The sequence below is a fragment of the Euprymna scolopes genome, chromosome 2, assembly GCF_053919585.1.
Source record: "Euprymna scolopes isolate OS-2025 chromosome 2, ASM5391958v1, whole genome shotgun sequence".
NCBI classification, from domain to species: domain Eukaryota; kingdom Metazoa; phylum Mollusca; class Cephalopoda; order Sepiida; family Sepiolidae; genus Euprymna; species Euprymna scolopes.
In genome coordinates this window covers 120293308-120320326 of record NC_136483.1, presented here as the reverse complement: position 1 = coordinate 120320326, position 27019 = coordinate 120293308, and the positions used below count along the sequence as shown (strand labels likewise).

Here is a 27019-nt window from a genome sequence, read left to right as displayed (position 1 = left end):
AGATAATTGGTGAGTTGTGTTATTTAAGGAAGGCAGACTCCGATATATTAGAGGCTTGTTTAAAAAAAGTAGACATGTTGCCATTTGGGGTCTTTCTAATTTTTTTTTTACACAGGCATCACCACATTATCAAGGCCAAGAGGCCACTAGAGGATAAGGGTTAAAGAGTGTACAGTAGAAATTGGACAATATAGTAATCATTAGTAATGGAAATTCGGTAAATTTGTTAACTTATATGGAACGGCTCCTCAAGAACTTATTTACATTAGACTTGAAGACAACCATATTGTAGTCAGACGGAAAGCAGGAAAATGGAAGACAATTCCACAGGCGTGCAGTTCTAAGAAAGAAGCTTTGTTCATGGAATCTACATTTAGGTTTAGGCACAGATAAAGACTGACCTAGAAAAGAAATGTTGACAGAAACTTTCTAGCAGTCTATTTTACGACTAATAATCCAGTCAGGAAAATTGGTGAATAAAATGACCTCATGTCATTCCATACTCTTCTATTTCCTTCAAATTTTTAACAAAGGGGAATTAATTTAAGTAAAGGTTACTTTCAACATCATTATTTAAAAAAATAAGAATTAGGAATTTATTTAAAATTTATTTTGTAATAAATTCATAATTTGTACTTATCTCAGCCCACCTCCCAGTTAATTGTGGCTTTGATTTGACAGCAGAAAACTTTTGAACATGTACATTAATTGTACTCATGTTGTAGTTTTCTTCACAAATTGATAAGTTCCATTATCGTATTTTAATTATAAGGTAAAGCGAGAACATTCGAACTCGAGATAAAGCCAGAAATAAAAGCATTGTTGAATTAAAAGTAATAAACGAGAATACAGAATCCTACAAAGATTACCCCCCCCTCCTACATATCCTTTAAGTACCCAGCATTAAATGTCTACTCATAGAAAGGTTTAATTGTTTTTATTACTATTAATCATACCTGATACATATTTCAAATCTGCGCATTAATATGGGAGGGGAAGACTATTTTCAAATATCTTCCTAAATTTGAAATGGACTTATATAAAGTAGATATTAATAATATACTAATACTTCTTTTTTTTTTTAAATGGAGAGTAGATAATGCACTGTGGATGTGTTATCGACAGCTCCAGTAACTCTCGCTTCTTCTTATTTGTCCTTCAATCCTCATTTCCAATGAGTGATTTTTCTGATAAAGGGTGAAGAAAAAGCTGCTTTCCAGGTTGACAATACTTGCGTGAAAAGTAGCCTGAGATGTCGGAAATTTTCTGTTTCTATGTCTATCCTTGTGGCCATGTCACTAGTAAGGGTGCTGGAGGTAAACGTTTCATCTGGACTGACGTTATCCGCCTGATAGTCAGGGACCCGAACCTTGAATTAACCACTAAGGAGGCTGTCCTATCAGCAGGTGCAAAGTACTGAGGCTGCTGTATTGCCATTTGTTGAATGGATTCTGGACCATGCAGTAATTTCTGGTGGGGCCTCTCGATGCCATACTAGTGGGTAATTGTTACGACTTTACCTTATGTGCTACAAAAAAAAAAAAATTTCCTATCCTTTTCTCTTACTTTCCCTCTCTAACCAAGTCTGTCGACCTGTTCCACAAATCCCAAAACCTCAACATGAATTATCTCCAGAAAAAAAACACGAACAAACCTAGAACCCCATCCTCCAACGTAGACCCCTACTATCATGTCTCCTTCTCCAACATCAGGGGTCTACGTTCCAACCTTCCAGAGGTTGAAACCCAATTGCAGGAGATGAAACCGGACATATTGTTCCTAAGCGAAACTGGCATAAGGCCAACCACTTCCCTAAATGAGTTCATAATTAAAGGATACTCTAACTTAACATCTAAATCTGACCCTTAAGATCGCCATGGGCATGGAATATATGCCTACATTAAAGATGGCTTTCCGTGTGGTAGGGATATCTCTAGAGAAGACACTAATTTACTGTATATGTGCTTCCGGGTTGCACTTGCTTACACTACTGCATTTATATTTGCCTTCTATCGCCCCCACAACAATGGAATTACTATCTTTAAGAGCATATCTGAGAAAATTGACAACATCCTGTCTGCGCATCCTTCAGCTAAGATTCACATTTATGGTGACTTCAATGTCCATAATGTGGAATGGCTGACCCACTCAAATAAGACAGATGATAAGGGGAGGTTCTGTCATGATTTTTGCCATTGCCTATGACCTCACTCAGATTGTTCACGAACCCACCCGTGTGCCCGATACTACCAGTCAGTATGCAAGCCTTCTAGACCTTTTTCTCACAATTTCCCCTGATCTATGTTCATGTTCCATTCTATCTCCTCTGGGATCTTCCGACCACTCAGTTGTATCAGTTAAGATAAAAATGAAATGCAACAAGTCTTCAGACTTACCTCTCCACCGTACAGTATATCAATACTCTATGGCTGACTGGGATAGCTTCCATACATTTATATCTGATCTACCTTTGCATTCCATGTTTAAAAAGGATGTGTCCTCTATAGATATAGACCGATTCATACCATCCAAAAAATTCCAACAAAAACCTAACAGCCAGATTCTCTCCAGAATGTGTTGCTGCCATCGCTCACAGAAATCACTTTTTCCATAGCTACCAACATAATAGATGTACTGAGACTAAAGCTGCCTTCAGGACTGCCAGCCACCACTGTAAAAGAGTAATAAAAATGCAAGATAGCTATATGCTCAGTCCATTAAATCCAAAGTAGCTGAGTAGCAGCTTGGTTCCCACCAGTTTTGGCAAATAGCAAACAGGATCCTGAACAGAAGCGTGCATTCTATCCCAACTATTATCAATGGACCTGAGGTCATTTTGTCAGCATCAGACAAAGCCAAACTATTTGCCAAGAACTTTGCAGCTAATTCTACCCTATGCGACCAAGGCTATCAACTCCCTGTATTTCCTCCTATAACAGACAACACGCTATGCAACATACAAATATCTGTGCGAGAGGTCGCCAAGCTAATCAAGAATCTTGATTCCAGTAAAGCAACTAGCCCTGACGGCATTCCAATTATAGTGTTGAAAAAGCATTGCCTTAAGGAGAATTGCTTCCCAACACCATGGAAAACCTCATCAGTATGCCCTGTATTTAAGAATTCAGGTGACAGGTCATCTCCCTTTCAGTACAGACCAGTAAGTCTTCTGTGTGTCATGAGTAAGTTGCTGGAATCCATATTAAATAAAGAAGTAGTCAACCACCTCAGCAGAAATAACCTTCTTACTGACATGCAATATGGTTTCTGTTTTGCTAGATCTATAGCAGATGTGCTAACGGTTATATCTCAAAGGATTAGTGAATCTCTTGACAAAGGCTTCCTTTCTAGGGCAATTGCTCTTATAGATCAAAGACCTTTGATAGGGTATGGCATAAAGGTCTACTTCACAAGATTTCCAGCTATGGTATAACTGGAAATGTTTTCTCAATTATTAAATCATTTCTCTCTGATAGGCTCATAAGAGAAGTGGTTGATGGGCAGAAATCAAAAGCCCACAGTATTAATGCTGGAGTCCCTCAAGGGTCCATCCTGGGCCCAACTCTCTTCCTGGTCTACATCAATGATCTTCCAAAAAAACATACTTAAATCATTTGTTGACATCTATGCTGATGACACGACCATCTATGACAACACATCAAAGGCCGTAAATGACAAAGTTCTCTCTGATTCTCTCTCCTCTGATCTTGAGCGCGTGATACAATGGGAGAAGAGGTGGCTAGTTACTTTTAATGCATCTAAAACCAAGCTTCTATCTTTACATCATCAACACTCTGATCCCCATCTGGCATCAGTTGAAATGGATGACTCTCGTCTTGGGGAGGCTCCATGTTTTGACAAGCTTCTGGAATTGACCTTTACTCCTGATCTGAAATGGAACACGTACATCAAATCTGTTGTCAAGGTCGCTGAAAAAATGGTAGGATCCTTCTAACGCTCAAGTAGATATCTCACTGCTAATGCAATTCTCTATCTATATAAAAGCCAAGTATGTCCAAGGATGGAGTACTGTTGCCACGTCTGGACAGGAGCTGCTAAAAACAGCCTATCCTGCCTTGACAGAGTACAAAATAGACTTTGTAGCGTAGGGGGGGATGCCCTTTTCTCTTCCCTGCAACCTCTCTCCCACAGAAGGGACGTTACGAGCCTGTCGTTGTTTTATCGTTATTTCCATGGCAAGTGCTCGTCTGAGCTTGAATCTCTGGCCCCCCTCGCCAATCTTTCACGAAAAACACCTGTCTAGCTGAAACCACTGTCAGTAATTTTCCCCACTCTTTATCTGTGTCTAAATCAAAGCGTAGATTCCATGAACAAAGCTTCTTTTTTAGAAGTGCACACGTGTGGAACTCTTTTCCATTTACCTGTTTCCCACCTGACTACAACTTGGATGTCTTCAAGTCCAACATAAACAAGTTCCTGATGACCCCCCCCCCAAAGCAAGATACTTTATCAGATTTCCATTACTAGCGATTACTACGATATCATCCCATACGCGCAATAACCCTATAACCCTTATTCCTGGAGTGGCCTCCGAGCCTTGATAAGTGGTGACTTCCTTGTATAAAAAGCAAAACAAAAAAACAATTTTGATAAAACTTCTATTAATAAAAAGCATATCTATCTCGAGTTACTTGCTTTCCCCCCATTTACCATTACCACAACAGTTAGACACAAGGTCAGTTTTTAATGTGGCAACAAATCTAGTTCCTCAAAAAAGAGCCATTCTAGATTGGAATTGAAATTGTCTCAGTATGGAAGGATTTCTCATTCACTGATCACAGAAAGAAGAGATGAAGTGTAGTATGAGCAGATACATTTTGTTCCTAGCCAAAAGGCAATCTATACAATAAATGTAAGGCATAAGAACATTAACTTAATTGAAATTATTTTCTACATTGCAACTGCATAATTGTTCTTGAAGTAGAAAATTAAATTCCACAGGATTTTCTATGGTGAACACAGAATATCAAAATTTTTTCCATTCTTTTGTCTGCCCATTTGAGAAACTCATTTAACATGGTACTATTGACGGTACTTCTAATATATCATGATTATTAATCAGTTTTCATTTTATTTCAGTCAAATTTTTCATATCAAAGTGCTAACACTTAATCTCTATATTAAATACATAGATATTCGAATATTCCATTAAAGTTCTCATTTTATTTCTCTTTCTGCACTTTGTCTCTTTGATGATGTTAGAAAGCTCTGCAGAAAAATCTTTCTTTACATGCAAAAGTGACTGTAAATTCATCAACGTTAAAAGTTTTTTTTTTTTTTTTTTTTTCCAAACATTCTATAAGAATAACTCCAATAAGAGGGGCTAATGATAATAAGGATTCAGAAGTGAAGAGAAAAACTGAGGGAGGGTGTAGAAAAAAATTTTTGGTTTCTTTGAGAAATAACTGCATTTATTTTAAATAAAATAAATTTGGTCTTTTTGTAATTCATCTTAAAATTGTTACTTTTTTCTTCTGGTATTTAATTTCTTCAATCTCTTCTGAAAATTGTTTTTATTTGAAAAATGTTATTAAATCTTAAATGTTTTCCTTTTAGCTGAGAATGATTTGGTTGTCATCGGTGGTGGCCCTGGGGGCTATGTAGCATCTATTAAAGCTGGACAACTTGGTCTCAAGGTATGATTCACAATATTAACATAGTCATCTTTCTATATTGATATTTGATTGCAAATATAATTTTTTGAAGCTCTAGTTTAAACTACCAACTACTAAATCAACACTTCAATGCTTCTTTGCCATCTTGTTGCAGCTATGTCTTCAATGGTTTGAACATGCTGAGAACCTAAACAACAACAATCAGGGGAGATTTGGCTGAGCTCTCTGATCCATATGTAGTCAGTCTTTGATGATTAAATCACAATTGTTTAGCCATCCCATGCAAATTTGATTAAGACTGCCAGGCATGGGCAACTATGGTTCAGGATATAATGCATACAGGCTAGGGAAGGATCTTGATCAGGTGAACACTGTTGCGACAATTTTTATAGTTTTACACATGATTTTGTAAAAGCTGCCATACAAAATGCATTATAGGAATAGTGTATGTGTATAAATATAAAAATGAAAAGTCATTTAATAAAAATTGAGCAAATGTATATTTTCATCGATATTTCTTTTATAAAAATATTTTGCCATTTTTAATTCTGCAAGGCCATTATTTTTTCTTTGAATGGTAATAATTCTCACTTGATTACCCCTTTATAACTGTTCTACAGTTGTGGTTGTGGAGATGGCAACAGTAAAGGAGATTTTCTCTAGAAGTAACATTTTTAACAGTGAATAAAACAAAGGGTCATTAATTGTTGAGGTCTGATTTCAAAATTTTTCAATGTTGATTATTGAAAAAGTTCAAGGAAAAAAAAAATCTAAATTTTTCTTACGAAAAAAACATTCAAAAGAATGAAACTAAGGTAATATCAATTAGTAAAATCAGATATAATCACCGAGTGTGAATGCAGTTTCTTAAATTGAGTTGGCATATATATATATATGTATATATATAAGCTAAACAAATTATTTCATGAATGGCAAAGTAGAGATTATTAATATTTTTTATATCAGTTTTATTATTCAATTTGAACAAAATAAAAGCTAGTTTTTCTGAATTCATGTGCGAGCTGAGAGGAAATACTAATTACAATATGTCCTACCAAACTAGAAAAAAAAAAATGTAAATTTTATGAGTTTTATTTTTGAGCTTTTTTGAGTCTTTTAAATGTGAAAAATATTCTTTAAACTAGCTGTACCCGGCCACGCATTGCTGTGGCTCAGTTAGTTAAAATGGAACACATTCCTCAAGAAAAATTGCATTTTGTATTGTTTATTTACTTTTAATATTTTCTGCAATTTTTTTTTCTCAAAAAAGATTCCTTTTTTACCATAAATTGTTTTTTGCAGGAAAACATGCATTTTTTTAATTTTTTTTTTTTTTAAGAAAATTGGCAGTAAACGTTTCTTTTTGCAAACGGAATTTTTATTATAAAAAGAAAAGAGGTGAAATTAGAGAAAAGTTTTTTTTTTTTTTTCAAGAGAATGTACAAATTAATTTTTTGTGAACAGATGTTAATAAAATAAACAGAAAAAAATACTCCCATCATTAATTAATTAATTATGCAAAAAAATAAAATAAAATCTTGATTTAGTGTTTCAACATTTAAACAACGTTCGGTTGAATCCGGTGGAATGAAATGGGGGGGGGGGGTCAAATTCTGCATAAGTACCATTCTGTATAATTTCGTCTTGTATTCGATTTTTGAAGTGGGCTACCAGCGATTGCGAAGTAGCAAATGTAACGAAAATGCGAAAAATTCAACACTAAAATAATTTTAATAAGTGCTCAGCTTCTAATAAACATCCTAGTAAATCAATCCCCCTAATTTGTTTGGTTGTTGTAAAAATGGAACGGAAACTTAAATTTCGCTCTGTTGTAATTTTTTTTTTATTAACCCAAAATTTAAAGTGTAGAACGATTGCCGTTAAAACAAAAACAAAAAAATAAGAAAACAACCCACTTCCCCGTTAAAAAAAAAAAAGAAAAAAACAATCATTTAAAATAATTTGTTGTTGACCTTTCAAAGTTTCTTTAATTTAAAATAAAGTTTTCAATTATTTATTTGTTGGAATATAAAAAAAAAAAAGAAAACTATTTCATACAAAGCAAATGTTGCTTTCATTACCAAATTGTTTCATTAAACTTTTAAATGTTTTACGCAAACTTTTCAATGAATCTTGTTCGAATTATATAGTTGCTTTAAGTTCCAAAAAACTTTTTGTAATATTTCTTTGTCCAAGAAAAAAAAGAAACTATTTTATAAAAATCTGATGTTGCTTTCATTACGAAATTGTTGTATTAGAATTATAATTTTTTCTGCAAATTTTTCACTAAATATTTGTCCAATTATATTTTGATAAATTTTCATCCAATAAATGTTTTTTTTTTTGGGGGGGGGTTATCAAATGGCACTCGCCCATATTAAACCCTGATGAATATGTCATGTGATTGTCTGTTTTTAATAACCAAAAATGTTCTATGTAAAACTTTCCCGTTCTCCTTAATGAAAGCGAAATATTTCCAATTAAACTGGTCTCTGAATAGACACCCCAAACCTCCCCCTGTTAAGAAAGGCTTTCGGGATAGACAACCCGTAACGGTGTCAGCATACCCTGAAACCTATTGAAGTTGACTTGTGGAATGTGAATGATGGTTTTGGCATAATGTAATAATGTATGGGCATATCATTCTAAGCCGAAATTCCTAAGCTCCTTTCACACTAATTAATTTAGGTGACTGAAATAGGAATTTAAAGATTAAGGACCAAAGAAAGAAAATGTTTGTACACGTGAGGGAAAGAAAGTGATGAGAATTTATTTCAGTGCGAGGTTACCAATTCAGTTAATTTATGAAGTTAAGTAAATGCAATGTATAAATCTGTTTCGAGATAAATCATACTATTCTTTGTATAATTCAAGGATAATTAGTAAAGTCAACTCATAATCTAATGCAGTAAATATTACCCAAAAGAAAACACCTTGTTTGTGCTAAAAATAGCGTCAGTAGTGAAATTCATTTTGGTATGAGTTATATCGTAACGGTGTTTACAACCACAATGCAATCTGAAAAATGGGAACATGAAACGAAACGAAAACATACGAAACGCAGTAACCGGGAACGTCGGTTTTTAGAGATGCATATAGAAATGCATTGTTTACATTTTTAATTGTAGTAATTCTCGATGTGAGTCGGTAAATATGTTAAAGCACCCCTAAATTGATTTGGTACTAATGGAGATTGATTTGTTCGTAATCGCTGTAAGTGAAAAATTGGCATCTTACAATCTGTAATGCGTTAACCAGAAAATTAATATGTAAAGCAGTAATCAGAAAAAAGTAAACAGAAAATGAAAGCAGCGAACGAAACGAAACGGAATGTAAAGGAAATATATGTTAATGAAAGAAAAAGAAAAGGAGAGACTAGTTTTTTCTATACTAGTGTAATGTTTCGAAATAAATTTTAAATAAGCAATGCATAATTATGCGTCGTGCGTTTCCCGTAGTAGGAAGCATTTCAGTTTTTGTATGTAAACTCCTAACCGGTGTGCGTTTGTATTAGTTCCTCGTGAACGACAAAGCGGCGGTGTAAATGGGGAGCAGGAAGAGGAGTAATCAAATGGAGCGAAAAGATTTTACAACTTCCATTGATTCTTACAGGTTTTGGCAGAAAAAATATAGGAATGTACGATTATCGAGCAAGTGTAGAGGTAATAAGCCTATAGCACGCCTCAGATAATGTGCTGCAGTTTGTGTATATTACATTTGCATGAAATGTCTTGAGTTTTAATCCTATTAAGGTCAAACCAGAGAGGAAAAAATGACTTCATTTTATTTATATAGAGAAGATAAATATAATTTTTTTATGAATGGACCTTTTCTTTTGAAATTTTTATTTTTTTTAATGACTGGACATATATTCTTTGTTAAATACATTTACACAAAAATAAGTTGTTTTTATCACGTTTTCACTACAAATACAAAAATGAAACTTTCTTTACAAGTTCTCAGTCAGAAAAATTTCTATTTACTTATGTATTCCATTTGTTAAATTTCCTCTTTAAATCTAAAAACATTTTTAAAAAATTAGTCAGCTATTTTAATAATCTGTTTGGTAAAAATGATCACAAAGCAAACCACTGCCAACATATTTTATTTAGACTTTCTTATCATACAATATTGTTTTGATCTTGTTTTTACAGACAGTAAATGTGGAACAATATGACACATTGGGTGGAACATGTCTCAATATTGGGTGCATCCCATCAAAAGCTCTTCTCCAAAGTTCCTATCTCTACCATCAAGCCACATCTAAAGATTTCACTAATCGGGGTATTGAATGTAAGTATTTATTTGTTTGGATTCAGATAACCTTAACTCTTAAAGTATTTGCTTGGTGCAAAATGCTTTTATATACGTAATAATATGCATGACTATAAAGGGGGGCACATAGAAACAGCTCTGAGATAAGCAAAGATGTATATCCATATAGTTAAGATAAATAAAATATAATGATCTGATTAGTTAGTTTAATAATATGATCTAAACAAGATTTTGAAGTTTGATTTCAGTTGTAGAAGAAATATTAGAGAAATATGCAACATCCAAATGCTCAAAATAAACATTCTCTAGAAACAGCCATTCCAAAAAAAACAAGTTTATGTTTTTTATAACATATTGTATATTTGACTTACTCCTATATTATTCAACCACAAACAACTTTTCGTTAATGAAAGATGGATTTGGTTTAACATCTGTTTTAAATGTTACCATGTATTGGACGGCTTTGAGAACTCTGAAACTAACCTTCCTCTGATCAGGTCTTTATGTCTCTTTTTTTTAAAGTCAAGAGAAAAGAAACCGGAAGTCTTGCCGTGTGTGTGTGTGTGGAGATCAAAGATTGCGTAGTTTTATGAATTGTGGTCTCGTAAAGTCATGCTGCACACATGAAAATGAGAGGAATTACAGGCTGTATAAAAGCAGCTCTAGTTGAGAAGTACGGGAGTGAATCCATATCTTTGACAATTGTCAGTGCTAGTCACATTGTTGGATTTTGAGCCACACATTTGTTGGCCTGTATTTACGATTTTTCTCAAGTTGAAACCAGAAGAATAAATCTATTCTGAATACTTTCATGTTTTCCTGATCTTCCAACTGACCCTGCTGCCTAAACTCTCGTCAATTCTTCAAATGTGACCAAACCAAGTCTCCTATTCTGCACTCCCTATGTTGCCTATGTTCAAATTTAATCTTCCTCTGAAGTCATTAAATCTAAACCTGTCTTGAAAAATTGTATTACACATCCATTATATTATTTTCATATTTCTCTCTTTGCAACACACATCCTAAAATCTCACTGGCCAGGTTTTGCCTTCATGCCTCATCACACTTCATACACATGCCTGATAGATTCTTTCCTTTGGTTGACAATGATAACACTTCTTATTAATAATGGCAGAAGTTCTCCGAATTTACCGCATCCACTCCTAGCTTGTAATCACACTAGCATTTCTTGTGCTCCAGTGGTATCACCAAGGTAACAAAACTTTTGGATTATCTCAATAGCTTCACCATTCAAATATAATTTCTTCATATCAGAGTTTAAATCAGTCTCCATTATTTTACATTCTTTAAACTAATTATCATCTTTCAAACTACCAATTATTTCTCTACACTTCTTGTGTACCCACTGTTTGCAAGTACTACAAAAGATGCAATTACAGCTCTCTTTCCACAAATTAAGCGGGGAAACTTTCTTCCAATACAATTACTAATCAACAGTAGGTTTGAAGTTAGTCTTTTTATAATTTAACTTTTCAATCTGAAGAAATTTTATTTGGGGCATTTTGTATTTGTATTTGAAGATTTGAATAGAAAAGAAAAAAAAAAAGATTTGAAGAGAAAAAGAAAAAAAAAGACAGATGGAACATTATTAAACAACTGATATAAGAGTTCATTGTTGTACAATAACCACATAAAAAACGATCTTTTTTTTTTTATTAGGTACTGGAATTAACTTGAATCTGCCCAATATGATGAAGCAGAAACAAAATGTTGTAAAAGCCCTCACCGGTGGAATTGCACATCTTTTTAAACAAAACAAGGTAAGCAGGTCTTGTTATACCTCCCTCTCCTCCCATCTCACACACATGCTGCAAAAAAAAAAAAACAAAAAAAAAAACAAAAGAACTTCAAGTCATTTAAAATACAAAAAAGCATGGTGGGATGAACATAATTATTATGAATTTGTACAAGTGTGATTTTTGTTTTCTTATTTTTTCAAGTTATCCATGAAGGATTTTTGTTCATTTTGGTATGGAGTAAGTTGCACCTGATTTTCCTTAATCTACAAAAAAGATTTGATTCACATTCAGTTCAAATAATGTTTAATGGCAAAGTCCCATTCCTTCGCTGTAGATATCCCTAGATGTTGGAAGATTTCCTACTATGATAGCTTCTTTCCTTAGACCTTTTACCTTTGGAATTCTCCCAATGCTCCTCTGACCATACAAGCATACAGAAATTTAAATGTAATGTGGACAAACATCTTGTTCTTCCCTTCATCAAAGCTGCCCCCCTCCCATCCTCTAAAAAAAGTCTTTTTCACTGTATTGGCAAGATGTCTTGTTTCAGGTAAATAAAAGTATATATAAAAAAAAAACATGCTTTATCTGTATGGAGGAGTGTGGTCAATATAGAAGCCAATATTTTTTTGAACACTATCAGTTTATATAATTTTTTTTTATCTTTTTTTTTTTTTTTTTACCATAAGCCCCTCCTCTGAGAAAATCTCATTTGAAAAAAATTATTTCTCATGATCACCCCTTGCTTTTTAGATGTGTACACACATCTCTGTAGGCACGTCTGTTATGCTTAAGTTTGAAATAGCATTTTTCATCACTAAATGTGCAGATGGTAAAAATCTACTCATTCTTTTATTCATTGTTTACTGTTTTTGTCTTTCATTCTGTCGTTTCCATACTTGACTCTCAAAAAAAAAAAAAAAAGACTTAAAATCCATATAGATTAAGTAATACTTTATAAATTACACTGAAAAATTGACCTTTTTAAAACAGGAGTCACAAAAGGTATACACCATTTTCTTTTAAACCTTTATTTTTGAACACCTTTCTCTTTCATTCATCTGAAAGCTTTTACAACTGCTTCAATATAATAAAAAAAGGGGTGATTTTTCAAATGTCATCAGTAGCTAATAGTTTGAACTAGTTTCAGTCTTTCTTTTTGAACAATTACTAGTAAAAATGAATTTTTTTTACTGGCTCCTCAAATCACTAATTATGGTGATCTAAAACAAATATTAGATTATTTTTCTTTTCATCATAACCAGTCTGGATTAAAAATGTAAGGTTTGTAAAAGTATTTTTTTCAAAGAAACTTAGGAATAAGTGAGGAATAACTGCCTGACAAACAATATAGTATAAAAAGTCAAGAAAAAATGTGTGAACAACAGATAGTACATTTAAAACCAGATATACCTACCACTTGCTATAATGGCCCTAAGAAACTCTCATGCAAAAACAGTACAAATTTGTCTGAGACATTATCAAAAAACCACCACCTTCTAGCACAAACAATAAAAATTATAGATTGTCTAGAGGAAAATATCACATAAGCATTGAACAACAGAATAGGCCTCTAAAAACAACATTGTGAAATGCAGGCATTTAAACATTCTTATGTGAAATGAATCCAGGCTAAATTGCGAATGATCACCAATGCTCTTTGATGTATAAACAGTTGATTTGTCTGCATCAATGTCAGCAAATGATCTCAGAATATGATTTTAAACGTCATTAATGAAGATGAGCCCAGAATACAATTTTGAACATTGATATGATGTGCTTCATACTTTTATCCATCAAGAACTATTTTTATAAACCTTTCTAAAAAAAGATTTGATAGTTGAGAAGACATTGCCAGATATTCCAAGTTAGCAAGTTTGTGCCAAATCCTAACAAAGGCCTTTGATATGTCTAGAGTTATTGTCCTAGAAACAAAACTCTTATTGAGAGATTCATTGATCCTATAGAATATTAGTCAGTGATTGGTCGTATGGAAAAGCATCTGTATTATTTGTCACTAAACAGATTGCTTTTGCTGAGGTGATTGACAATTTCTTAATTTATTACAGATTCAAACAACAGAAGACTGGTATTTTTATTATCTGATGTTTAAAAATGTACTAGAAAATATGTGACCTCCTGTGTCAACCATTGAACTTTGATTAGATTGTCTAAATTAAAAAGGTTGTCACAATACCCCCTCCCCTCTCGCCAGAGAATGGTCTACAACTGAACTGAACCATATCTAATTTAGATAAAAAAGGTCAGACTTTTTGCAAACCAGACTGTACACTCAGAATTTACCAAGGATTCTCTGATTAACATGAAAAGAAGTTTTTGTCTCCCACAAGTCATTCTTCCAAGCAACATCATTGTGTGTACCCCAATTATTCCTGTTCTTCATAAATGACCTCCTTCTGAGATCAATATATTTACTGATGATACACCATTCATTCCTATAGAATTCCTTTCTTGCCCCATTGTTTCTCTATGTCAAATGTAAATTTAATATGGAAAACATCTTGCTGAGCAACTTTCCACTTATGATCCTTCCCCCTATAAATCTAGTCCTTCATCACAATTTTAGTTTTATGAAGGAGGCACTCTGGAAGAGTGAAATGAACCTGTCGTCATTCCCTAATAGCAGCCAAGTCCATTCAATTATAAACAATAGGGAATATCACCACAATTATTCATACTATTTAATCCATAGTTGGAGAAAAGAGACGGAAAAGGAAATTAATTTTGGATTTTGTTTTTATGTTAAAAAAAAATGTAACTGGTTTTACAAACTCACTTTTTTCTATCAGCGAAGTGAATTTTTGGTATAATTTTGGCAACCTAGGAACTGTCTTGATAGATACTTTGTTGGAATGAGATATGATTTGATTTCAACCTCGTTATTCTCATGAGCATTCTTCCCTCTTTTGGGAGGTGGTGAGGTTGATTTGCTTGTTGCCTCAGTATTTTACTTTATTTATAACTTAAAAAATTATAGAAATATTAATAAGCAGTTTAGAGCTTGGAGTAAGAGGGCACAGGGTTATTTATTCTCACGAAATGCTGAGTGACTCTCTATGCCTGAGAGTCAAGACTATAAATTTATATCATTAACTTTACATCCAATCATTGAGATATCGGCGGGCAGCTGGAAGAAGCAATTCTATGTTCATAGACCCTTCAATGGAAAAGACTAAGTTGGCTAAACAGTGGTGGATCCTTAAAAACTAGGGGTTGTTACTTGGTCTAACCTTTATAAGTATAGTACCCCTATATGATTCCGGTCCTGGATATGACCTAAAACTATATCCGATGGTGAGGGCCCCAGCTTGCAGGCCTTAGGGAGTGTGGAGCCACCCTTTAATTGCCATTGCTCCCAGGTCCACTCTGACCCAGAGTGGTAGCACCTGTTAGGGTCCCAACTATGGGTTAAATAGATTACGACTTAAAAAACAAATATACTATATTAAAAAAATTGTTCTTCAAAATCACCAGATTCGGCATTAAATAACCCGGAAAGGGTTGATATGCCGTAAAACAAAACAACCAACCAACCAACCTATATGATTCAAACATGGATGCAGTTTCTGCCTAGAAGAAAAGACTAGAATACTCAGGTACGAACACACAAACATTTTAAATAAGAAATGAACTGATAGGTAGATGTAGGCATAGACAGATTTAAGATTGCAAGTCCCTAAATTCAGAACTGATCTTTCAGGGTTGAACCAAACTATAGTGATTGTTAGAATTTACCTCCCTGATAAAAACCTTAAAGTAATCCACAAATGTAATACTTGTTGAACGACTGGAAAGAAATAGGTTAGACAGTGATACACTTTGTCAAATATAGGTTAATTGAGTTTCAGTTATTTAGATGGTTGGGTAGACTGAAATACAAAACTTGAGATAGACATTAATATAATGAAGGTTGGTGTAGAAGCTGGTAAATTACAGTAATACACTGATATGATGTTAAAGATATATAGACAGGTTTTTGCTCAAACTACTGGGTGCACTGAAAATCTTGTAAAGTTCTATAACTACATGTAGAACTATAAGATGTAAGATTGAATTTTATAGGTTTTCCTAAACAAAGGTAGAATTATAAGATGTAGATTCGGATCTAGGGGTCATGAAATTTACTGGAACATGAACAAGAGGAGACTGATACAAGATCTGTTTTTATATATATGCCTTCTTACATATATGGTAATCTGAGGTGCATATATGACTGTATAGATGTGCTCTCGCGTATGGTAAAATGTGCTTGTGTGTGCATGTACTCATATTCGTGTATAGATTTTTACCTATTCATATATGCTTTTACATGTGGGTGTGTATATATATATATATATATATATCATGTATAGAAATACATTCACACTTACCATCTAAAACCACTACACTACTGTAGGTACATAGATGACAGCTTCCTTATTTAGCTACACGGTGAAGAGGCATTGATGGACTTCTATCAACACATTAACAGCTGTCACAAGAGCATAAAATTCACGACAGAACACTCCACCACACACCTCATTTTTAGACATCTTAGTAAATATCACCAACAATTACATCACATCATTTTACACCAAACCCACCGATGGCCATGATTACCTCAATTTTAATAGTTGTCACCCTATCAATACCAAAGAAAATCTATTATCTACAGTCAGTGCCTATGTGTCAAAAGAATATGCTCAGACCCAATCTGGTACAACAAACAAATAGAAATTACCCCCTTAAGATAATAAAAAACATCAATTAGGAAAGCAGAACATATAAGCAGGTTAAATCTACTTACATACAAACGCAATAAATCATCCTCAAAAATATCAATGGCATTTGACTATAACAACAACACTGACAAACTTTGCAAACCCCACAAACAGATATTCAAACAACTGCAGCATGAGCCCCACCCTCAACACAACATGCAACATGCTTTCAGTTAGTGCAAGAAGACAGTCCCCAAATCTAGTCTCTACTAACATCCACAAAAATACACAAGATTTTCACACTTCGAGGAAACAAAACATGCAACAAACCCAGGTGAAAAGTACACAAACACATTAATACTGACGACACATTCACACCTCCAGGCACAAACATTCAACTTAAACTCCCCCTGCTCACCTGTGACAGTCCCAATGTAGTCTACCTAATATATTGCACCAGATCCACAAAGGGTAACTACGTGGGGGAAACGGGCTGAGAGTTCTGCCTACAACTCAACAAACAATTAGGAACAAATCCACACAGCACACAATAGCAATGCACTACACCCTTCCAGACCACAGCATAGACAACAGAAAATGCATCCTTATAGCCTCCAACTTTCAGACACCACAAAAAAGGAGACAATATGAAAAGAAATTCATTCTGAGACTTAACACCCACATCTCTGGTCTCAATAAAGATTTGGGACTACTAAATGAGTATTCTTTTTATAAAACCTAAACTGATCAAAGATATTTTCCTACAGAGCACAGGGCAGAGTGAGTATGTACGGTGGAAGAACGGCTTAGCATTCTTCACTAGGAGTTTGTCTTTGTTTTCACAATGCTTTTTTTATTTTTTAGTTTCCACATTTTAATTTTCAACATATATTTAAATCCATGTTCCGAGCACACATACGCGTGCACACAAATGCATAGGTGTACATGTGGGTGTGTTGCCCATTCTCCCCTCACAGACCCTGTTTGAAGATTTACGTGATTAAGTTTATTATTATTGTTGTTACTATTATTTAACTCCTTGTTTAAGCATTGCAATATATCTAACTTTGAGTTTGATTTCCAACATTAATTGTTATTAACCTCAGATTTCTCTAACCGGCATATTGAGCTTCCAATTTTTGTGATGGCTTCTAATTTAGAAACAATGCTTTTCCCCTATATATGTCATTTTATGTACTCATATATACATATGAGTGTGCATGTGTGTGGGAGAAGAAAGGGACACACAAATGGACAGAGAAACGTTATATATCAAATAGCCCAAAATCTAAGAGGTTTATAGTGATATTTTACTATGTTTGAACAAAAATGGAAATAAATTAAGTAAATGAAAATAAAGAATTTTTTGTTTATTTTTTTTAAAACGTGTGTATATATCAATTAATGAAAGACACTAGAATCTACAGTAAGCAGTTGAAAACAATAAATAAATGTGTATGTGTGTGGACAATCCAGACAAGCAGCTATCCTTTCACATATCTAGAACCATAATCAATCCATGATTCCAATGGGAAGCATCAGCTTTTAGTCAGAAGTTTCTACTTATCTTAGCGGGCCTACATCTGTTCAATCTCCAGGTGTATGTGTACGTATGTCTATAAACTTGTGTGTGAGTATTCTGTGTGTGTGTACAGGTACACACACAGAATACGCACATACGTTTATAGACTTATGTGGTAGTGTGCGGGTGTGCATGCATGCATGTATGTATGCAAGTGTGTACGTTGGGTGCGTGGGTGTTTAATTCAACATTTTATGAAAGACTTGGTTTTGAATAGAGGCCACACAAGTTGTTGACCATTCCAAATCAAAAATATTGGAAGGGTCATATTCAAACAGATCTTAACCTCATTGGCTATACCTGTGCCCCTCCTGCTGCTAACCTTGCCCATCCTGCACTCATGTTTCCATCATTCATACTGAAGAAGACCAAAGGATCGGTTAAAAATGATGTGCTTTTGAAAGAAACATTTTCGTTTTTTTTCGAAAGACATTTTTATTCCTACACATCAACACATAGGAAATAAATACAGAAAAGATATAAACATCTGTATATTTTTCGTACTGATTTTTTATCCATACATATATAGGGGAATATGCGTCTATAGGCCTACATTTATAGGAGGGTGTAGGTAGAAATGCCTACAAGAAAAGGTGTAGAAAGATTATAAAACTTGTATATGTGTATAAGGATGGCGATATACGCATAGATGTATGGGTAGATGAATATATACATGTGAGCATGTACATGAATGGATGTATGTGTGTATATCTCTCTGTATGTATACGTATACAGGGATATGTGTGTGGGTTTGTATATTACAGAATTTCAGGTTTTCAGCAGGATCTTCAGTTAAAATCTAATACATATTTATGTATGTGTATGTTTGTTTTTTTTTAATTTTTTTGTTTTACTGATCTTTATAGTTTAACATATATATGGTATGTTTGTATAGCAGTGTATGTGGCTGTAAGCTTGCATTTAGGTGGTTGTGTAGGTAGAAAAATGGCTATAAATTGGAAAGAGGTAGTGAGACCATGTTGAAACTTTATATACATATATATAGATATATCCATGGGAGTAAATATATGTATGTATGATTGTGTTGATTGCAGATGTATACACAGGTGTGTGTATGTTTGTATATGTAAGTATATACATAAGGGTGTGTGTATTACAAAATTTCAGGTTTGTATTGGTACCATTAGTTTTAAAACATGTGTACATATAGATGTACATGAATGTGAGGGCAGGTGTATTGTGTAACTATCCTGATGTTCCTAAGTTTTATGCATTCCATAATTAGCTTAGTAGCCTCTGTCTATTGCTAACAGTTTTATGACCATGGCTTGATAAAAAACAAAAGTAATGAAACAAAGTATTGTATATAAAATAGTTATGGAGGCATGTTTAATAAAGGAAAAATCCTAAGTGAGAAAAAGATCCTAATTGAAAAAAAGATATCTCAAGAGGACTGACCACACCAATTCTGAACAGTAATAGCCAATAATTAGAACTTAAGATAACAACTGAACACATCTATTTATAAATAAAAATAAAAATCAAGGTTAGAGAGTTTACACGCATGTGGGTGCACTTGAAATTGCTAGAACTCCAAAAACACGAGACAGAATAAAGGATAGCATGCCAACAATCTGGCGAGAGCCCTGAGAGGTCACTTCTTTTGTGGCCTTTTACCTCCTCTTTGCTTTTTCTGTTTTTCTCTTTTTTACTCTTTCTCCTTCTCTCTTTATCTCCTTCCCCTTATCCCTGACAATTGCTGGCCGCCTCTTCTCTCTAATCAACTTGGATTTCTCATCCTCTTCTCCTCTCTCTGACTTTATTTTAACGAGTCTTAAGTCCATTCCCCAACACAATTATTCAGTCCCCTTTTTTTCTCTTTTTTTTCTTTATATCTTACTGATTTTAGTAATAAACACAGACATTGGTTGTGAATTTCTCTATTGTGTAAATCAGATACAAATCTGAATCGCCATCTCATTTGAAAAAACCCATTTTTGGGTTGAAATAAATTTATAACGAGATTGGGTTAAGTTTGTGCTGTATTCTTTTAATCATTATACGCATATAATCTCCAGCCTGTATAGTAAATAAATGCTTATTTAGTAATATTGTTCATGCAAACAATAGCATCAACTAAAAAAAAAAAAGCAGCCTACTCCATAATATAATCATAGAAATTTCACATAAAAAAAATATGACAATCTTTTTATTCTTACCTATTAGATTCCCTCCCCCGCCTATATATTAGAAAATCTTTTCTTTTTAAATTAATTCTTCTTTGTATTCTAGGTAAACCGTGTACAGGGAATCGGTACAATTACCGGTCCGAATGAAGTTACTGTCACCAAGCCAGATGGTTCCAAGGAGATCCTTAGCACGAAAAACATTCTCATAGCTACTGGATCAAAAGTCACACCATTCCCTGGAATTAATGTAAGACCATTTTCTTTCTTTTATTTTTTTTTTTTTCTTAATCTCATTTCCATTTCTATTCAAATATGTAAGCATTACTTAATAATATTAGCACACTTCTGAATAATGAATTAACTGTGAAACTACAGTAAAGTGTTGACAAACCAAATCTATTATTATTGTTACAAAACCATCTGAAAAGATATTGAGCTGTTCATATGTGAAAAATGTGTGATTCAATCAAATTTCAAAATCATAATCTGAATGAATGGGCATTTTTTATGGAATTATTTTGATGTTACATATATACTGTTCTTGTTCAGGTGGTGTTAGTGTGGCATTAAACGAAGACATAGTTTTGCATTCAATCTTAGCCGATGTTAGGTCTTTTTGCTGATGCTTCTCAGCTCCATAGAAAATTATAGACTATCCATTCAATAACTATGCAAACACACATGTCCACTAAAAAGCAAAATGAGTTAAAATTAACAAATCTATAAAAATGCTGGACTTCAAATAATATCTTGATCATCCGCATAGAGCAGCTCCCTCATCAATGGAGAAGAGACTTGTTTGAGAAAGTAATCTACAGACATTATATACACTGCCAGATGTCTGATATCTGATACTGTCTGTATTTTCATAGAAGGCCATGAGAAAAACTATGGCAAAATAGATATTGAATAACATGGGTGTAGAAATGTTTGACTTCATTGTTGATAGATATTTTCTCAGCTAGAATGTCATTGAAACTAACTCTAACCTTTATTCTATTGTGAAGAGAAGAAATCGGACTCTCACTACTCTCAAGGTAGTCCAACTTCAGTAAGATGTTCCAAAGAGTTGATCTATTTACGGTATCCAAGACTTTTGATAAGTTAATGAAACATTGGTACAACAGAAGATTTTGTTTTTTGCACTTCTGCAATTGCCGAGCACAGTGCCACAACTTGCATAAAAACTACACCGTGAATCTGGTAGCATTTCATTGACAGTTCACTAATCTATTTAGAATGATCTTTGAAAACATCTTTCCAACAATAGACAGCAAAGATAACCCCTAAAATTGCTAAAATCTGATTTTCAACCCTTATACAATGACACAAGTATCACATCTCTCTAGTCTTGAGGTACTTCACTTCCTCATACACTTTTGATGACTTATTCCAGGAGATTGATCATTTTCTCATCACTATTCTTTCGGATTTCCTCTGTTATGCCATCCATTTCTGGCACTTTGTTTTTGGTCATTTGACTCGCAGAAGCTTTTATCTCATCTCTAGAAGTGTTACATGACAAGGGCTGTCCCCTTTTCACGTAAGTATAAAAATAGAGAGATTTAGTTAAAATGAAATAGAATAGACGAAATTTGAACCTCGTAATTTAGGTTTAGAAATAGATTACGAGAGAGAATTAGCAAATGGAATGTAAAACAAACCGTTGTTAAGCTTAGAGATAAAATAGTTTTAAGAAAAGAATGTGCATTGTCAATTCTGTTATGAAATTCAATTGAAGGAATGCAACTATAGGATAATTTAATAAACATGTTTTTAACATATTGGAAATATAGGTTACTGGGAATATAGGTTAAAATTCCTTTTGTAAACAAAGGAAAAAGTTTTGGACACGCATTTCCAGAACACGTGAAAGAAGACACGTTTTAACATGTGTATGACGGGAAGTTCTCGATATAGTTAGAAACTTTAGAGTTAAGGAGAGAAACTGAGGGAGAGTGTGAGAGAGAGCCTGAGGACGAGAGACGTCAGTCTGGGGTTGAGAGATGGGAGTCGAACGTCTAGAAGCGAGACAGTCACCTTTGAAACATAGAATGTGAAGCTTTGAATTCTTGACTCAGAAAACCACGACCGGTCCATGGAAATAAACCCATCATGTGTTTTTATAAACGTCGTCTTTGTGTTGTAATTCTACCAAAAAGGTAAAGTGGAAATCGTCATTATATGTCTTCTATATCATGTGGTTTAAAATGTCTTTACATACACAATGTGAACACTAAGACTGTCTCAACACTCAAAGAGCTTCTACACTTCTAAGTATGAACATTTTATATATATGAATCTCTTCATAACACGAACACGGAACGCAACAACATCCCTCTTAATAAGACTCTCTAAGACTCTAAGAATAACTTTTAATAAGATTTAATAACACAACAAGAACAAGAACAAGAACAATAATAAGACTATTATATAACAGAAGAGCCATGATTGGTTTGTGTTGCTTTATGAGATCCAATACAGATTCATCAATGACTGGATGGCAATTAAGGAGTTGGCTGTAATATTCACACCATCACCTCTTGATATCCTGGTTATCTCAAGGTGGTACAGTCTTTTGATTTCAGGAGCAAAAGTGAATTTGAATAATACACACAGACGCACTATATAAATATACACACACACACATGCTCATTTATTCAAAAAATATTAAATACTTTTCATTTTTAAATTAAAATTTTCTTTTTTATTTTAGGTCAATAGAAAAAATATTGTCTCTTCAACGCAAGCTTTGTGCTTGCCTGAAGTTCCTAAAGAAATGATCATTATTGGAGCTGGTGTTATTGGTGTAGAATTGGTAAGTTTAAATATAACATAATGACCTTTTGGAAGAAAAAAAAAAAAGCAATAAAATTATTTCTCTGGTGTGTTTTAAATGGAATTTGAAATTCCAAATCTGATTGCATTATTAATAAACATATAGACAAAAAAGTCAAAACCTTAAATAAACAAGAAGGTGAGACAGATGAAATTGAGTCCAGAACTCTGAGATCAATTAGCAGATGACAAATACCCTGAAAAAATGCACATATACTCATACAAAGTTGTACAGAACTGTTACATAAATGGTTATTCTTCAATTTTCCCAAGTTACTTTTCATGAATTTTGTTTCTTGTAGAAAAATGATGCTTCTAGAGACGTACATCATTTTCACTTTTAAAAAAATATGTAATAGTCTTGTATTATTTTGTATGCAACTATATGCATTACTTGTCAGGATAGTTGAAATCTGGGGTTAGGGTTTCAGATATTTTATGTGAACCCTACAAAACCATCCTCATCTGACTCACCCTCTTTATATAAAAGTTCTTTTATTATCTTCATGTTTAGCTTATTAATGATGGAATTATGTTTGCAAGTTTAGATGAAGAATTTGTTGATGTTGGCAATATCAAATTCTCTTTGGAGTTGATGCCATTCTTATTGATTGATTCTAGCTAGCTGCACCTCATCTTTACCTTTGGGAAAATAAGGAAGTTGGCTCTTAAATTTTGATAGTCTGGGATTTATTTAAAAAAAAAAAAAACAAAAAAAAATTTTAATTTGAAATTTAAACAAATTACCTTGAATTTTATGGCTTTTATCATAACAAAATTGATAATTTTGTATCTGTCAAAGCAGGAAGTAGCACAGTTATTTAAAAATAAATTATTTCTGTTATACCTCAATGGGTTTACTTTTCTCTCTCGTAGTGCAAATTGATACAATTCTTAGATTTTTTTTTCACTAGCAGGTAGTTAAAGCACGTTCATAGAAGTCTAGAGGTTTATTTTTGACAGGATCTTGCATCGCATACCTTTCCTCACTAACTTAACTGCTAGAAATTCCAGTGTCAGGATGAACTTAACAATAATCGACCATAGGAGATGCTGCTAAGTCTGCTGCAAGGCTTCTTCTACTGGGCTAAAAAAAACATCTTACATCAGCCAGTATTCTATATCTCTATAAAGCAATTGCCTGTGTATGGAATATTGTTTCCACTGGCAAGTTTTCTAGTCCAGTGCAAGCAGCCCATCGTCTTTTGCAGCAGACTGCCAGTATCTTCTATATATTTATCCCAATTCATGTTGCATATGAATTTTAGACTGAGGAGTTTAAATGTCGGCCTCTCGGCAAGAATGTAGCCGTCAGTGTTTGGAAAGGTTTCTTATAATAGTTAAACCAAAGATAGCATTGATGTGACCATCCATTTTTGATCTCATTCTTCTATGGATTGGAGGTTATTTTCCAAAGAATTCAGCCATTGCCTTCAATATAAGCATATTTGATTTGCCCACATATTCATTAAGAACAATCTGGATCTTTGTTTAAGCTAAGAAGGATCTGATTATGTTAAATATACATTCAATAATATTGTACAAATTAATTTTTATGTCAGATATTGTCTTGATATATTAAGCACTACTACTTTAGATAAGTGTATGGTATATATGTTCAGAGATGATGGTTTGGATTTTTGTGGTTGAAATAGATTGCCTAAATTCATACTGTTGGTCAGAAAGAAGTTTAACATTTTCCAGGTAGTGGGCTATTGCTAGAAAATAATGAGAGGAGACTGGTGCCACTATGTCAATTTCCAGCTATCAGGGAAGCAAGATTCTGCAATGCATTAGTTATAGAGTTTGGAGAAGACAGGGGCCAGGTCAGTAGAGTATTTCTTATTTCTGCAGGAATAATAAATCTTTGGAGGTGTTGCAATTAAAAATTTTTTTTTTTTATATCCTGGACATGGGAAAGAGTGATGATCTTCTAATGTGGTTTCTGTCTGTGGTAGGAATTTTTTTTTTTTTTTTTTTTTTTTAAGGTGAACAGTTCTGCAACCTCTTTCCCCCCCAGAAGAGACATTGCGAGGTTGTCTCTGCTTTATCGTTATTTTGCTGCAAGTGCTCGTCTGAGCTCCAATCTATGGCCCCTCCCTCGCCAAACTTTCACGAAAAACACTTGTCTATCTGAAACCACTGTCAATAATTTCATCCACTCTTTATCTGTCCCTAAACCTAAATGTAGATTCCATGAACAAAGCTTCTTTCTAAGAACTGCATGCCTGTGAAACTTTTCGTTTGCCTGTTTTCCAGCTGACTACAATTTGATAGTCTTCAAGTCCAATGTAAACAAATTCTTGATGAACCATTCCCTTAAGTAATCCAAATTTCCACTACTAACGATTATTACGATATTATCCCATTGACTACTATACACTCAATAACTCTTATTCCTTGAGTGGCCTCTAGGCCTTGATAAATGGTAATTCTAATGTAGAAAAAAAATTAATTTTAAAGAATTTGTTTTGTTTACTTTTGTAAACACAGCATGTAAGTGATTTTAGATATGGTATTATGCTAAAGCTGTTCCTTGGGGTGCTGCAACTACACTTAGTTCTAAATTCCCAATGAATTTTTAGTGATGAAAAGAATGGCAGTCAAGTTGGGAAATTTTAAGAATTTAAAAAAAATAATAGGTTTTTAAAAACTCTGAGTAATTTAAAGATAACAATTGTAATGGTATTATTTTAACCTAGTAAACTAGCAGTGATTACCTATCAAAAATCAGTATTCTGTTAAACCAAATGTTATTTTGATCCCTCTTAATATTTAAGGTGATATATTTATTCTGTATTCAACAATATTTTTTTAGGGTTCTGTATGGAGCCGCTTGGGATCCAATGTTACGATGGTAGAGTTCTTGGGAAATATTGGTGGCCTTGGAATTGATATGGAAATTGCCAAGACTACCCAACGGATCTTACAAAAACAAGGCCTCAAATTCAAGCTTAACACAAAGGTGATGAGTGCTGAAGAGAATGCTGATGGCACTGTGACGGTCTCAGTTGAGCCCACTAAAGGAGGAAAAGTTGATCAAGTAAGAAATGCTCGTATTCTTCAATCATTTTTTTTCTTTTTTTTTTTTTACATTTATCATCCGCTTCCCTTTGTTTGTAATGATGTAGAGTCAAAGGAATATGCAGATTCTCTGATTTAAAAGAAAATGCTTAAAAGCAAAATATCAAAATCATTATGTCATTTAATGTCTGACTTATTGTAGGGGACCATGCTTTCTTTGTGTTCTTTTTATCAACTTGTTATAATAAGAATAACAAGAAATTCAAATGTTGTATCCTTAACCTGTATCTATGCACGCAATATAGCCATATTCTCCCAACAGGAGGTCATGTGTTATTTATTTAGCAAACTGTAAAACTTGTAATTTTACATTGCTATAAATATGAAAAGCTTTTGAAAATGTGACCCTGTTGGTGGGGCATTAAAATATGCCAATTACTCCCCTGTAGAGAGTAAAAGTCTCTCAATGGGGTCACCTATTGATTGTGGATGGCGACTTGTAATGCTTAAGGACTAGATTCTGGTGGTTGAGCAGTTGATATTCAAGGTACCATAAGGACATGAGCTGCAACGTACCACTTTGTTCCCTATTTCAGCTAAGACAGGCTCAATCCAATCAATCGATTGGTCATGTCTAGCACTAAATTATACAAACATAAGAAAATATGCTCACACTCTCCACATTAGACAATAAACTGATTTAGTAAGTGATGGGTGAAAGGTCAATCAACTTGCCAGATAATGAACTCAACATGGCTGAGAAACCAAAATTCTTCCTAAAAACAGGGGCTTTAGAAAAAAATGGAAGAAATACAGGTGCTTGAATCCACCCACAAGATGAGTATATTTCTCCTGTATCTCTGTAGTGTTGGAGCAAATAGTAACCCTCCCACCCCAACACTTCCCATATAGGGCTTGGAGGCAGGTGAGGAGCAGGAGGGATGAACTAGATAAAATGCATAAATGTTAGACTAAAAACCTCATAAACAAAATGATTGCAGAGTATCAGACAACACCAATTCAGGCTCAGAAA

General features: G+C 33.8%; 1 protein-coding gene across 1 annotated transcript in view; it reads left to right on the top strand.

Annotated features, from left to right (window-relative positions):
* The window catches only part of LOC145295415 (dihydrolipoyl dehydrogenase, mitochondrial-like), a 61709-nt gene that overhangs the window by 11067 nt on the left and 23623 nt on the right, over nucleotides 1-27019 (top strand). Inside the window, exons 3-8 of the mRNA XM_080141466.1 lie at nucleotides 5578-5657; nucleotides 9791-9929; nucleotides 11592-11692; nucleotides 20228-20371; nucleotides 22841-22942; nucleotides 25781-26005. Coding sequence (XP_079997592.1) covers nucleotides 5578-5657; nucleotides 9791-9929; nucleotides 11592-11692; nucleotides 20228-20371; nucleotides 22841-22942; nucleotides 25781-26005 — 791 coding nt within the window. The remainder of the gene's footprint in view (nucleotides 1-5577; nucleotides 5658-9790; nucleotides 9930-11591; nucleotides 11693-20227; nucleotides 20372-22840; nucleotides 22943-25780; nucleotides 26006-27019) is intronic.